This window comes from Pygocentrus nattereri, chromosome 13 (assembly GCF_015220715.1).
Source record: "Pygocentrus nattereri isolate fPygNat1 chromosome 13, fPygNat1.pri, whole genome shotgun sequence".
Taxonomy (NCBI): Eukaryota; Metazoa; Chordata; class Actinopteri; order Characiformes; family Serrasalmidae; genus Pygocentrus; species Pygocentrus nattereri.
Window position 1 is genome coordinate 37,565,987 of NC_051223.1, and position 12,855 is coordinate 37,578,841.

The 12,855-nt window shown below is 42.4% G+C and overlaps 1 protein-coding gene across 1 annotated transcript in view; it reads left to right on the plus strand.

Moving 5' to 3' along the window:
- Nucleotides 1–12,855, plus strand: part of LOC108442022 (rho GTPase-activating protein SYDE2) — a 50,069-nt gene that overhangs the window by 32,473 nt on the left and 4,741 nt on the right. Inside the window, exons 3-7 of the mRNA XM_017721852.2 lie at nt 1,670–2,668; nt 5,111–5,340; nt 6,624–6,750; nt 9,812–9,981; nt 12,295–12,577. Coding sequence (XP_017577341.1) covers nt 1,670–2,668; nt 5,111–5,340; nt 6,624–6,750; nt 9,812–9,981; nt 12,295–12,577 — 1,809 coding nt within the window. The remainder of the gene's footprint in view (nt 1–1,669; nt 2,669–5,110; nt 5,341–6,623; nt 6,751–9,811; nt 9,982–12,294; nt 12,578–12,855) is intronic.

The window sequence follows — 12,855 nt, forward strand, 5'->3', positions numbered from 1 at the left end:
AGACAGGCATTTTATCGTAGATGAGTGGCAGCAGCATCTCCTGTGCCCCAATCCAGAGCAGTGAATGAGAGCCTTCCAGTTCACTCGCCTCATCACTTCCATTTGATTTATTAATTAAATTAAGATTAGATCAAGATTAATAGACCCTTATTAGAAATGTCACCTCTGCATTTAACCCATCCATGAAGTGAAACACCACATACACACTAGGGGGCAGTGAGCACACTTGCCCGGAGCGGTGGGCAGCCCAATCCGCAGCGCCCGGGGAGCAGTTGGGGGTTAGGTGTCTTGTTCAAGGACACCTCAGTCATGTGCTGTCGGCTCTGGGGATAAAGATATTGGAAGTAAATTCATTTTAGATCATTACAGATACTTTGCTTTAAAACCGAGTCCTCATATAGTGCATCGATAATCGTTTTTAATCGCATCACAGCCTCTGAATTGCAATTGAATCGAATCGTGAGGCGCCCAGAGATTCCCACCCCTACTTTCTAGCTACCCCACAACACCCCCACCCAAGATCTGTAACCAAGCCCCTTTAAAATGAAATTCCTAGAAAGACAGTTTAATGAACTTCAGGTATTTTTTCTTCACTGGGAACAGTGAAAATGAAACATTACTCTAGAAATTTCAGAAGATGAATGTATTTGCAGTGTATAGTAGCCTATTAGTTACAGAGGCAGTTGCAGCCTACCAGCATGCAAGCCAGCCAGATGTGAGTTTCAGCTCACTTTAATGACAGTGATGACTAGTTTCATCTTGTTTTGGGTCTTGGTTATGTTTATTTATTTCACTCAAAAAAAAATAGTTTCTTATATTAGCTCTGATGCTAAAAAGTGAATGACTGTGTAATATTTTAAGACTATTTAGTAACATTTTATCCAAATAGTTCCTAATAAACAGCACTGCAATCATCATCAGTTTCTTAATGACTGTTAATAATTAATAGTTACACATGCATTAATAAATGACATTTGAATGATTAAACATTTACTCAGTAACATATGAATAAACAATACGTACATAGTGTGTTAATTAGTCCTCAAAAATACTTAAAATAATAACAATATATAATCATTAGGAATAATTACATATTGAATAACCAGTAATTGTCTGTCCGAAACGAGGAAGTGCTACTTTGTGATGCGTAAACTTTTACTTAAGGCTTAGTTAATCTTGAGTAAGAGATTAATATACACTTGTGTGTATATTAATCTAGTTAAGTGTATATTAATCTATAAGTGTTATTAATACTTTATAATGTATTTATGAAGATACATTTTGTTACTTATCACGCTTAAATGTAATACATGTATAAAAAGGAATTGTTACTATGCATTACTATTGGTATGTCAGTTGATCAATTAAATGGCAGAACTTATTAATGCAAGTAAAATGAGAGATTTATTAAAAACTTTTATAATTGTGAATATTTAGTGTTTCTATCCCTAAATTATTAAACTTATTAGATCTATTCAACTCCTCAGAAAGTACAGAAAGTGATTATTCCTAATAATTTGGGTATTTTGACATTATTTGGACAGAATGTTGCTTATTATTGGATATTTGGCTTAGTTGAGAATGTGAATACAGAAATCTTGAGTAGGTACTTTTTAACCACAGCGTTACCCATGTGACCGCTGAATGAGTGTCTTTGTCTCTGTTGTAGATGTTTTTCAGCAGACGTGTCCTTCAGATGCTCAGTGTGTGGGAGGAGCACCAGCAGGCATCAGCACTAGTGTTGCTCCTGGCGTCAGTAGCGAATACACTGGTGGGGCTATTAACGGTTCATCAGGGTCTTCGGGGAGCCCTGGAGCTCTGAAGAAGAGCTCAGGAGGAAGTGTGGGCGGCGGCAGCAGCGTGATGGACAAGATCAAGTCCCCGGGGACGGTCCGCCGCCTTTCAATGAAGATGCGGAAGCTTCCTGAGCTCCGACGCAAGCTTAGCCTGCGCTCGTCCCGCAACCAGCGTCACGCCGCTCACGGACACGGGGCCTCGGGAGCGACAGGGGGCGCTGATGAGGCTTCGCCCCCCAACGCACGCAAGGAGTCCTCCAACAACGTCATAAGCAGGTACCACCTGGACTCCAGCGCCCCTGCCAGGCCGATGCGCAGGTCCTCGCGCACACGGTCCACTAGCAAGGGCGGCTATCTTAGTGACGGGGACTCGCCTGAGCTCTTGCCCAAGCAGGGATCAGGTCAGGGGTCTGCAGAGGGGTCACAGGAATCACAGGGCTCGCCTCCGCCTCCCCCAAATCATGGACTGCAGGATTCGGCTAACATAGTGGACACAGGGTCATTCCGGCTCTACTCGCTAGCTGACCAGCCGCGCTGCGCCCAGAGAGTTTCTGGCCTCCTTACTGTCCACCTGCTGGGCGTGGAGGAGTTGGTGCGTTCGCCTCGCGCCGACACCGGTAAGGACGTATTCTGTGCCATTCAAGTGGACGGAGTGACCCGCGCACGCACTGCCCTGCTCACCTGCCGAGGGGCATGTCTCCCTTTAAACCACACCTTCAACCTGGAGCTGGAGCGCGCTCGGCTGCTCAAGCTCGTTGTCCTCACGCCAGCGGTTACCGCGGCTAACGATGGGTCATCTTCTGCCCCTGGTGGTCAGACTCGCAATCGAGTATGCTGTCTTGGCGCAGTGGCGATACCACCTCTGTTTAAAGGTGAAATCCCAGTTTTGTGCTCGAGTTTAGTGCATGTCTTCTGTGTCATTCATTACTTAGTTTGGGAAAAAAATCTGATTTCCTTACTAAATATAGTTTATCAGCCGAGAAATGTTTGATGTTTGATGTTTGCTTCTTTAGTTATTTAATGGACCTACAAGGGTAAAGCTATTATTATTATTAGTAGTAGTAGTAGTAGTTAGGCCACTCAAGCTGATTGGTTGAGAGTCGTTCTAACTGTGTTGTTATTTCACCATAACATCACGTATTTTTCTTTTACAAACACTGTATTACTCCGCTGAGACACTGTTGCTAAGCAACGACTTTGTTTATACTTTTAAGAAGTACGTTTGTACTTCTTACTTTGCCACGAACAGACACTGTTAAGATCACATCTGACCGACAGCCGATTCGGTCAGACTCTGAAAACGAGACGACACTTAATTCCCAAACTGTCGTCTCCACTTAGCAGCTTTTCAGTCGGCAGCTGTGACAGAAGAACAGCTGAACAACCTGGAATCAGCCAGAAATGAACCCAACACCATTCGCCAAACTAAACGGCCTGTAAGAAGCTTTACAGACCGGCTGGAACAAAACAACATTAATACTGATCTGGAGAAACTGACCAAACTGAGCTGAACCTGATATTGGCTCAGTTTTATGGCTCAGTCTGATTTGGTCCGACTCTGAAGATCAGACACGTCTGGTGTTGGGTTCATTTCTGGCTGATTCCAGGTTGTTCAGCTGTTCTTCTGTCACAGCTGCCAACTGAAAAGCTGCGAGTGGGCGGAGCTCGTTACTCGTTACTCGTTACAGATTTTTCAAAATTCTTGCATAATTAAATTGTTAAGATATGAAAAAGGGAATTCGGAGTGGTTTGGTATGAAATGCTTCATTTTAGAGAAACTTACAGGCAGAATTGTTTCCAGTGGTGGTGATAGGAACCAGACGTCTGAAGAGTATAATGCCTCTAGATGTTCCTTCAAAGTTACACTTCCTGATGACTGAGACGTTGTTTTATGACAGTTTTGAGAAGTTTTTCCATGTAATACATTCATGGTGGAGGCGTTATTTTGCCTTCATCATTACTTGTAAACACTTGTGAACGTCGCTGGTGCTTTTGGATAGTACTTAAATTAGTTGTAGTGGTGCTGTAGAAACCGCTGGCTTCCATCACCACCACAGTAACGAAGTAAATTCTGAGTCTGTAAATTTCTCAAGAACGGAGCATTTCACAGCAGACCACTCTGAATGACTGTTTACATCAATAATTCACACAGAAATTTAGAAAAGGAGTTCCCCTTGAGGAGTTCCCCTCTAATGGCTTGTTAGTGACAGCTCTGATTATGTCCATCCGTCTTGCTGGTTGTTCTCGTCCTCTTTTACCTTCAGCCAAACATACCGGCCTTTTCCAGTGAACTGGTTCTTCTCGTAATGTGTCCAAAATAAGAGCTTGAGTTTGGTTATGTGGGCTTTGAGTGAGAAATGAGGCTTCATTTGTTCAAGGATTAGTTTCTTTTCTTTGCCATCCAAAGACTCTTATAAGACAAACTCAAAAGTTAGAATGCATCAGAATTTTTCTTGTCCTGCTTTTTGCTGTCCATCTTTCACATCCCAGCTGGACTGGGAGCGCATCGGGAGCTAGTGGAAGTGGATTTGGGAAAGGGAGGTCTTGGCCTCATTGCTTAGGATGCTGCCCCCGCCACCCAAACCCCGGAGAAGCGGAAGATGATGGATGGATGGATGGATGGATGGATGCATGGATGGATGGATGGATGGATGGATGGGTTTTGTTGAGTGTCTGTATGTAAATAAGTGAACAGATCCTCTACAGAGAAAACACTTCACGTTACTGTTTATTTGCCAAATGAAACGCAGCTTGTGCAAAAGTTGCAGCTCATTTTATGTTTTGCTTTCTTTTTGCCTCGATATGTTAAACTCAAATAAAGAGAAATTGTGCGGCAGCTTTTGCAGATACATGTCATATTTAAGTGTGTTCTCTGTTGATGACGATTTACTCATTTTCATACAGACAATCGGCAAAACGTCATTTGAACAGGGAGTCGTTTTGCATTTGATCCGTCCTTTTCGTAGTCCAGTCAGTATCAGTCGAAGTTACATTCAGAATGAGTTGACATTGATGTTTATGGAAAGGGCTTTCCAAATACATCATAATGAGTCAGGCTAGTTACCGTAACACAGCTTACTCAGAACGGGGTTTCACGGCTGAATTAGTACTGAAGTTTAGTCTAGACCGGGTTTAACCTCTGCAGCTGTTGAGATCTTGAGCTAGTAGCTCATGCCGTCTGCAGAGACAGAGGGCACGTTAGTGCGTTTCATGTTGGTTACTGAGTTCAAGCTTCTGTTCATCCTCTTATTTCTGTCCCCCTTCCGCCCCTCTCTGTTTATCTTTGCGCCCCCCACAACGCTCTCCCACCGCAGCCTCGCGGAGCCAGCAGCTGTGTGTGAAGCTGGAGCCACGGGGGTTGCTGTACGTGAAGTTGACTCTGCTGGAGCAGTGGGAGGCCCCCTCGCCCTGCCTCAGTGAGCTCCCGCCCCCCGCCGTGTTTGGGGTGGAACTGCGCCGCCTGGTGGAGAAGGAGGGCCAACAGCTCAGAGTTCCTCTGATCATTCAGAAGTGTGTGGCAGAGATCGAAAAAAGGGGACTGAAGGTGAAGGTGACCTCAATCCAATATCATGATTAACTGAATGTTTTACCATGATGGCGATAAATGAACGATTATTTTTTGTTTTTCTTTGATTATTGTTTGTTTTTTTGCCCTCATAGTCCACTGAAAAGGTTTGTGCTGTAAACATGTTCTGCATCCCTTAATGTAAATCGTCTCAACAGCCAGATCGGAATTCATGCGGCGTTTACATCAATCCAACTCGACATTCATCATAATGTTTGCTGCTGAGACTCATAAACATTTGGGGTGATGCTTCTGTACAGAACTTAGAAGAGAATCATCCGAATCCCTCTGTGTTTGGCGATTTGAACGCAGCCGTTGGAGAACGTAGGAGGACACAAAGCAAAGACGTGACTAGCTCAAACGCAGTCTGGGTGATGAGCCCAGCTGTCAGTCAGTGAAGCTTCATGATGACTCCTGTGATGCTGGTGAAGATGAAGCTGATCCTCCAGGAGCGACTTCGTTGGCAGTTGTGATTGTTTACCTCTGGATGAGCCGTGTGACGCTGTTCTTTTGTGCATGTGGTCAGTTTAGGAGCTGATCTGTTCAGACTGTCACATACAGACCACATTTAAAAGATAATCTGAACAGCCAAACACAAAAATCAGATTTGGGAACGCTTGTACCTGCTGTGGGAAAGTAGCTTTAGCTTCCGTGTTACAGATTGGACATTGCAGAGTCACATGATTACACGTGGAGTAGTAGGTTTTTAAAGGAACAGTACATGAACACACAGAGTGGGGAAAGGATTAACAGAATTAAAAAGAAATCAAAATAACTGACATGGCAAGATTACGTCGGTTAGAGGTTGTGAACGTCGGTTTCGATTACTCGCCCGGGCCTAGTCAGTATTGTTCCGTAATTTCTGTAAAAAATATTAGTCTTAGGGATGTCAGTCCGCTGTGACTAGTGGTGATGTAATTAGACCATTCTGATGTGATGGGTTCATCCTTAGAGCTGGTAAAAGCAGAACATTTCATTAATATTCATTCAGTAATCTTCTAAGTCACTTATCCTTCTGGGTCGTGGGTCATTAACATACTGTACACTTCAAATGTCTTACATCACATGTGAAAATTAGGTTTAAAGCTTTCTCTTATCTGTGAAGAAATGATGGATTTGCTTGAAAAAGCAGACATTAGAATAAATATAAATCAATCTGCATGATTCAGTTGTTATCATAGTCTTTCAGTCTGGTTTGACATGAAATGCTGCGTTTTGCAGACACTAACCGATGGGGGTGGCTTGGCCTTTCGTGTCTGTAGGTTGTGGGTCTTTATCGCCTCTGTGGCTCTGCAGCTGTAAAGAAGGAGCTGCGTGATGCGTTTGAGAGGGACAGCGCGGCCGTCACTCTGAGTGAAGAGCTGTACCCGGACATCAACGTGATTACTGGTCAGTGCACATACACACAGCAGCACCGGTGGTGATTTTGGGCCCCATGGTAATTTCACGCATGGGCCCCTTGGCCTCTCCTCAGTCGCCTTAGCAGGACAACATTGCCGCAACATTAAAACATGCCAAACCTTATTCTTTATTTTGTTACAGCTCCATAATTCCAACTATTACATTCACCATGTTGACATCTCTAGCCTGCAGCAAGCTGTGAATATGGATGTAAGCAATATGATGTTATCACGATACTGATATCACAGTACGGCGATTCTGTGATACTCAATGTATTGCAAGACAGTCCTCTATGATACAGCACGAGATCTGTGTAAATGAAGAAAATAAGATAATAATAATTAGTCATAATAATAATAATTTTATTTATATAGCACGTTTCATGCCATTGGCAGCTCAACAGACAGGTGCTTTACAGACAGGTGATGAAGCAGTTTTACAAGAAATCATTAGTATTTATTCAGAATCAAAAGAAATTGAAAAAGATTGAATTTGAAGATAAACACCACGAGACGTAGAGTTTTAATTAAATACTGAGATATGTTTTTAGCTGCTTTTTAAAAGTGACCACTGAGCTTGACCGTCTAATAAAAGGTGGAACACACTTATTTTGAGCTTTAAAGACGAGTAGCAGAACTTTAATATCTATCCTGAATGATACAGGCAGCCAGTGCAGCTCTTTTAAAACAGGACTGATCTGACGTCTCTATGTTGTTTTCTAAGGAAGTCCAGTAGGACGATCATTACAGTGATCAACTCTGCTGTAACAAATGCATGAACAAGTTTCTCTGCATCGCTCTGAGATAGAAAAGGCCGAACTATAGCGACATTTCTCAGATGATTAAAAGCTACTTTAGTGGCTGGTTACATGCAGATAAAACAGAGCTCAGAGTCTGAGATCACACCCAGGTTTCGTACTTCAGGTTTGGTATAAGAAGCTAAAGAACCAAGTTTCTCATAAATCATTTTTCTCTGAGTTTCTGTACCAAAGATCAGTTTTTTCATGATTTAACTGTAGAACATTTTGCGACATCCACTGAGAAAATGACACACAGCTGGTCAGTCTGGCTAAGGAGTCTTGATCTTCAGAAGGAACAGAAATGTATAACTGGGTGTCGTCAGCATAGCTATAAAAATTTATACCATGCTTCCTAATAACATCACCTTAAGGCAGCATGTACAAAGAGAAAAGCAAAGGCCCTAAAACCGAACCTTGAGGGACTCCATAAGAACCGGCAAATCGTTTTGATGAATGATTTCCAGGTGAAACCATGAACTGCTTATCACTTAAATATGATTTAAACCATTCTAAAACTGTGCCCGAGAGGCCGACCCAACATTCAAGATGCTGGATTAAAATACTCTAAAATAGGCAAATAAAATGTAAAATACCCATAAATTGAGTAGAACACAAATGTGCCACACTAAAATCTTTTCATTTTCTTTCATTTTTGACTACACTGTATGGGCAAAGGTCCTTGCAAATAAACCCAGACCTAGTCTTAGTAATACTTGTAGACCCTCAGGGACATAAAACGAAGTTTGGCTTTAAAAGCTGTATTAATTGTAGGCTGACTTTGAGTTGTGGCGACGCTGTTTTCTCAACAAGATCAAGATGATGAAGAAGGTGGCTATACATGTCATGTACTTTCTTTTAACAAGTCTTTGTCTGTTTTATTTGTCCCTTCAATGCTGTAAGCCAAAGTGGGCCTAGACCTTCAACTTGAAAGAGGCCTGTCTGATTTGAACCCACCCCCATCCCACTGGACACTTGACCTTTTTACTTCACCTTCACTTTCAAACTTTCACAGTTTAGTGGTCAAGATAACACAACAGCTTGACCAACAGAGTATGCTGAACAATTGTTTTGGGAGGGAAAATATTTACAGGAGGACATGAGGTTTGTTTAGACAGCTCCATTTCTCAGCTGCAGTTACTGTAGCATAAGTTAAGTGACTTTTTTAATCCCACAAACGGGGAAATTCCACCTCCACATTTAACCCATCCATGAAGTGAAACACCAAATACACACTAGTGAATAGACACACACACTAGGGGGCGGTGAGCACACTTGCCCTGAGCGGTGGGCAGCCCTATCCACGGCGCCCGGGGAGCAGTTGGGGGTTAGGTGTCTTGCTCAAGGACACCTCAGTCATGAACTGTCAGCACTGGGGAAACCGGCAACCTTCCAGTCACAGGGCCAGTTCCCTAACCTCCAGCCCACGACTGCCCCTTATATGCCTCCTTTCTACCATCAAATCCAGTATATCTTTATAACCCACCTTACATTCAGGCCTGAGTTTTCCTTAGTGAAGTGTGAAGGTCATGGTAGCATTAAATGTTCAATGTGTGCAGAACTACTTCTGTTTTTGCATTAAGACTCAGTTTCACATACAAGAAAAAGAGAGGAAACACACATTATTGCACATTAATAAGGTTTATTTTGTATTTTCAAAACAAAAACTAAACTAATTGGAACATGTCCTACAGTTTAATATCACCTTTCAGATCTTATTTATATCGCTGTTGTCGGAAGAAAACCTCGTATCTCCAAAATGGTAACTTTACAGGAGAAGGAAAAAACACACACTACTTTAATGTAAGTCAATGGAACCAGACGTCTTTCCAAGTCATTTTGGGACGTTTCTTTTGGTCAGTTCATCATGAAATTTACACACAATGTAAAGGGTAACAGGCGTTTTCAAATTATGTCATGAACTGAAAAACGAAAAAATGTTGGTGTTATTGAGACAATAGCGATATATCGTCGCTGTCCGAAGAAAACCACATACCCTCATTTCAACACACCAGATGTCCTAACGTTTGAACAGTTCATGGTGCATGGACCAATAGAAATGCTCTAAAATCACTTGGAATGATTTATCTTTACATTGACTTACACTGAAAGGGAAGAGTGTGAAGTTCCTATTTTGGAGATACTCGTTTTTCTGTGGACAGCGACGATCTTGAAGTAGATGCCGTGACCCGTCCTGCTCACCACTTGCTTACACACGTACGCTCAGCCTCATCTACTGTACTTTTCCTTCAGGCATTCTGAAGGACTACCTCCGTGAGCTGCCGTCGGCCCTGATCACGAAGACTCTGTACGAGGTGGTGCTGGAGGCCATGTCTCTGCGTCCGGCCTGCAGGAACGACAATGATGCACAGAGATCTCAGAGCACTGTCTCACTGCTGCACTGCCTGCCTGAACCAGAGAGGGTACTGTTCATATATCCAGGACTGTGCCAAAGTGATATGTAAAGCTATATCTGGTCAGTTCGTGTTTATTTGCTCAAAAAACAATAATAGAATAAATCCAAATAAGCATATTCCCTCATTATTTGATGCGGGGGTATTAGCCAATTTCCAAACGTCTCCTTAAGGACCTCCAGTACGTTACAGTAAGTTACCATCCAATATCTAGTTTATCTAATTAGTCAATCATTAAATTGAATCAAGTGCTGGTGATGGAGTCAAACAAATCCATGGGATGTGTGGAGAGCAGCAAGAAGTCAGGAGCCAGACCTGTGTTCTTCTAACCAGCACATTAGTAACTTTACTGAAAACAAAAAATTCATGACTTTGACTGCATCTGTGTTGGTTTGTCGTTATTCTCATGTTATATAGTGTTTTTACTGACACACACTTAGCACCCAAATACTTTTAAACAATTTCCTGGCTTCATACGGCTTTTGCACAGAACTGGGCACAGTACTATTTATTTATTTATTTATTTATTTATTTGTTGGTTGGTTGGTTGGTTGGTTGGTTGGTTGGTTGTACAAGTTATTTGTTTTACAGAATATCTTTAACATGAAATTACTCTGAAGTCTCAACAACGAAATATCCATAAATATACGTTAGAATAACTTTTTTCAGTGTTTGGTGTGTCACTCTTTGTCTTTATTAGAGCTTCCATTCTTTTCAGGAAACTCAGATTTTTTTAAAGAAATCTACAAGGATATTTTTTCCACACCTCCAAAGTTCAGTCTTAGAAACTGGTTGAGCCTTTACTGTTTCTCACAATCCGAAGCGATTCCAAACATATTCAGTGATGTTTGGTTCTGGACCCTGGGGTGGTCACTGTGTTCTTCTGAGAACAGCATCTTTTCGTTGGTGTTTTCTTTATTCGCTGTTTTCTGCCTCTACCAATCCAAGCAAGCCCAATTACAAATGTAGACTCATCAGTCCATGAAACCCTACTCCACGTATCAGATGTCCAGTTTCGTGGTTCTAGTGTAAATTTGTGTCCGTCTCCTTTTCTCACTGAGGTTCTTCCTGATCAGCTATACATCCTTTCAGACCCATAGCGCTGAGTGGTCTTCTCAGAGTGGAAGGATGGACAGAAACACCTGTGGGTGTTTTCAGATCTGAAGCAGCTTGATTTTCTATGTTTACATTACAAGCCTCGTTGCTCAAATCCGATTTTTTGCCCAAATCCGATCTCTCTGACTCAGTGGATCACACTCGTTTAGGTCAGTGACTCAAATCTGTCATTAATGTGACGAACCGGCCTGAACTGCCCTCATGAGCTCATCTTACTCAGTAACGTCACGTGACTGAATCACTGCATCATCAGCACAAACTAACGAGCAGAACGAGCTTCGCTGAGAAGATCATTTACTCTAATCAGCTCTCAGCTTCATTATTAGAGCCAGACGAAGGAGAAAAGGGTGAGATGAGCCGCTTTTCCACCATTTACAGGCTTTGACTTCTGTTCGGCGCTGCTGCCATAGTAATGCAGTGGGAAAAAAAAGCACATGAATTCCGATCTGAGCGTCACATTAAGGTCACATGGCCATGGATCGGATACGTATCCGATCTAGGACCACATAGGAAAGTGGCTCAGGTCGGATTTGAAAAGATCAGATTTGCGTCCACACGGCCCTGAAAACACCAGAGCAATAAACCGGATTTGTGCCATTTCAGCCTGGCAATGTGGCTATTAATCTGCTGCGGGCAGTTTTGGTTTCTACTAGGTCTTCCAGGTGGTTGTTAGGAATCACGTTTTCTCGGTAGCTTTTAATCGTTTTTGGAAACTCCCGTTTTTTTTCTCTTATTTTCATTTGACTTTCTCCTTCTTTTGCCTATTAAGTACAAGCTATTCGTATTTCTGGAGATATTTCAAGGGAGTTTTGACAGGAAATGAAATAAATGAAGGGTGGTCTCTGACTCTCTTGAGGATGAAAGCTGTATGTGCTGTTTATCTGATGGGGAAGAGTTTTGGAAACTCCTGTTTTTCACATCTTCCTTTGACTTTCTCCTGTGATTAATATCTCCTAAAAATGAATAACTTGGCTGTTCTGACTGTAAATTAAGCAAATGAAGGCTAGTCTGTGATTTTTGTACAGTACTGTATGCAGCTTCTTTGGACAGCGACGCTGTGCTGGTGGTAATTTAGTCAATAGAAATACTTATTTTTTAGGAATGTAATTTGTTTTGTTGATGAAAAATATTTAAACAGATAAAAAAGCCGGAATTTAATGCCTGTTAATTTTTATTGCTTTGTCTTTGTGTGTTTCTCCTCTCTAGGCTACTCTGTCTTTCTTGCTGGATCATCTGAGTCTGGTGGCGTCCTTCAGTGACTGTAACCTGATGACGTGTCAGAACCTGGCTGTGTGCTTTGGTCCGGTTCTGCTGACCCCTACACAGGAGTCCTGGAGGGCGGGGTTACCAGGATTCAGCTCTGGGGCCTCTGGGGTTCCTGGGGCCACTCGGAGTTCCCGTAGCACCAACCACAGTGTGGAGATAGCCAGCGCCGTGGACTTCAAGAGACACATAGAGGCCCTACACTATCTACTGCAGCTATGGCCTCGTGAGTGAGAGTTGGTGGGAATGTGCTTGCTGAGTCTGCACATTCTCTTTATGTATTTATTTATGGGTTTACACTGTATGTAGTTAAGTACTTCAAATGAAAGCAGTCCAGACTAACTTAGGGACAGCTTAGGAGCTGTTGCTGGCTGAATATAAGGACGTATGTAAACGAGCTGGTTTTCGTGACATTGCAGGAAAAAAAGAATTCAAAACAAGCTGCTTTCCATATCCATGTCGTAACTGTCCAGTGAAAAACAAGTATCTCCAAAACATTCCATC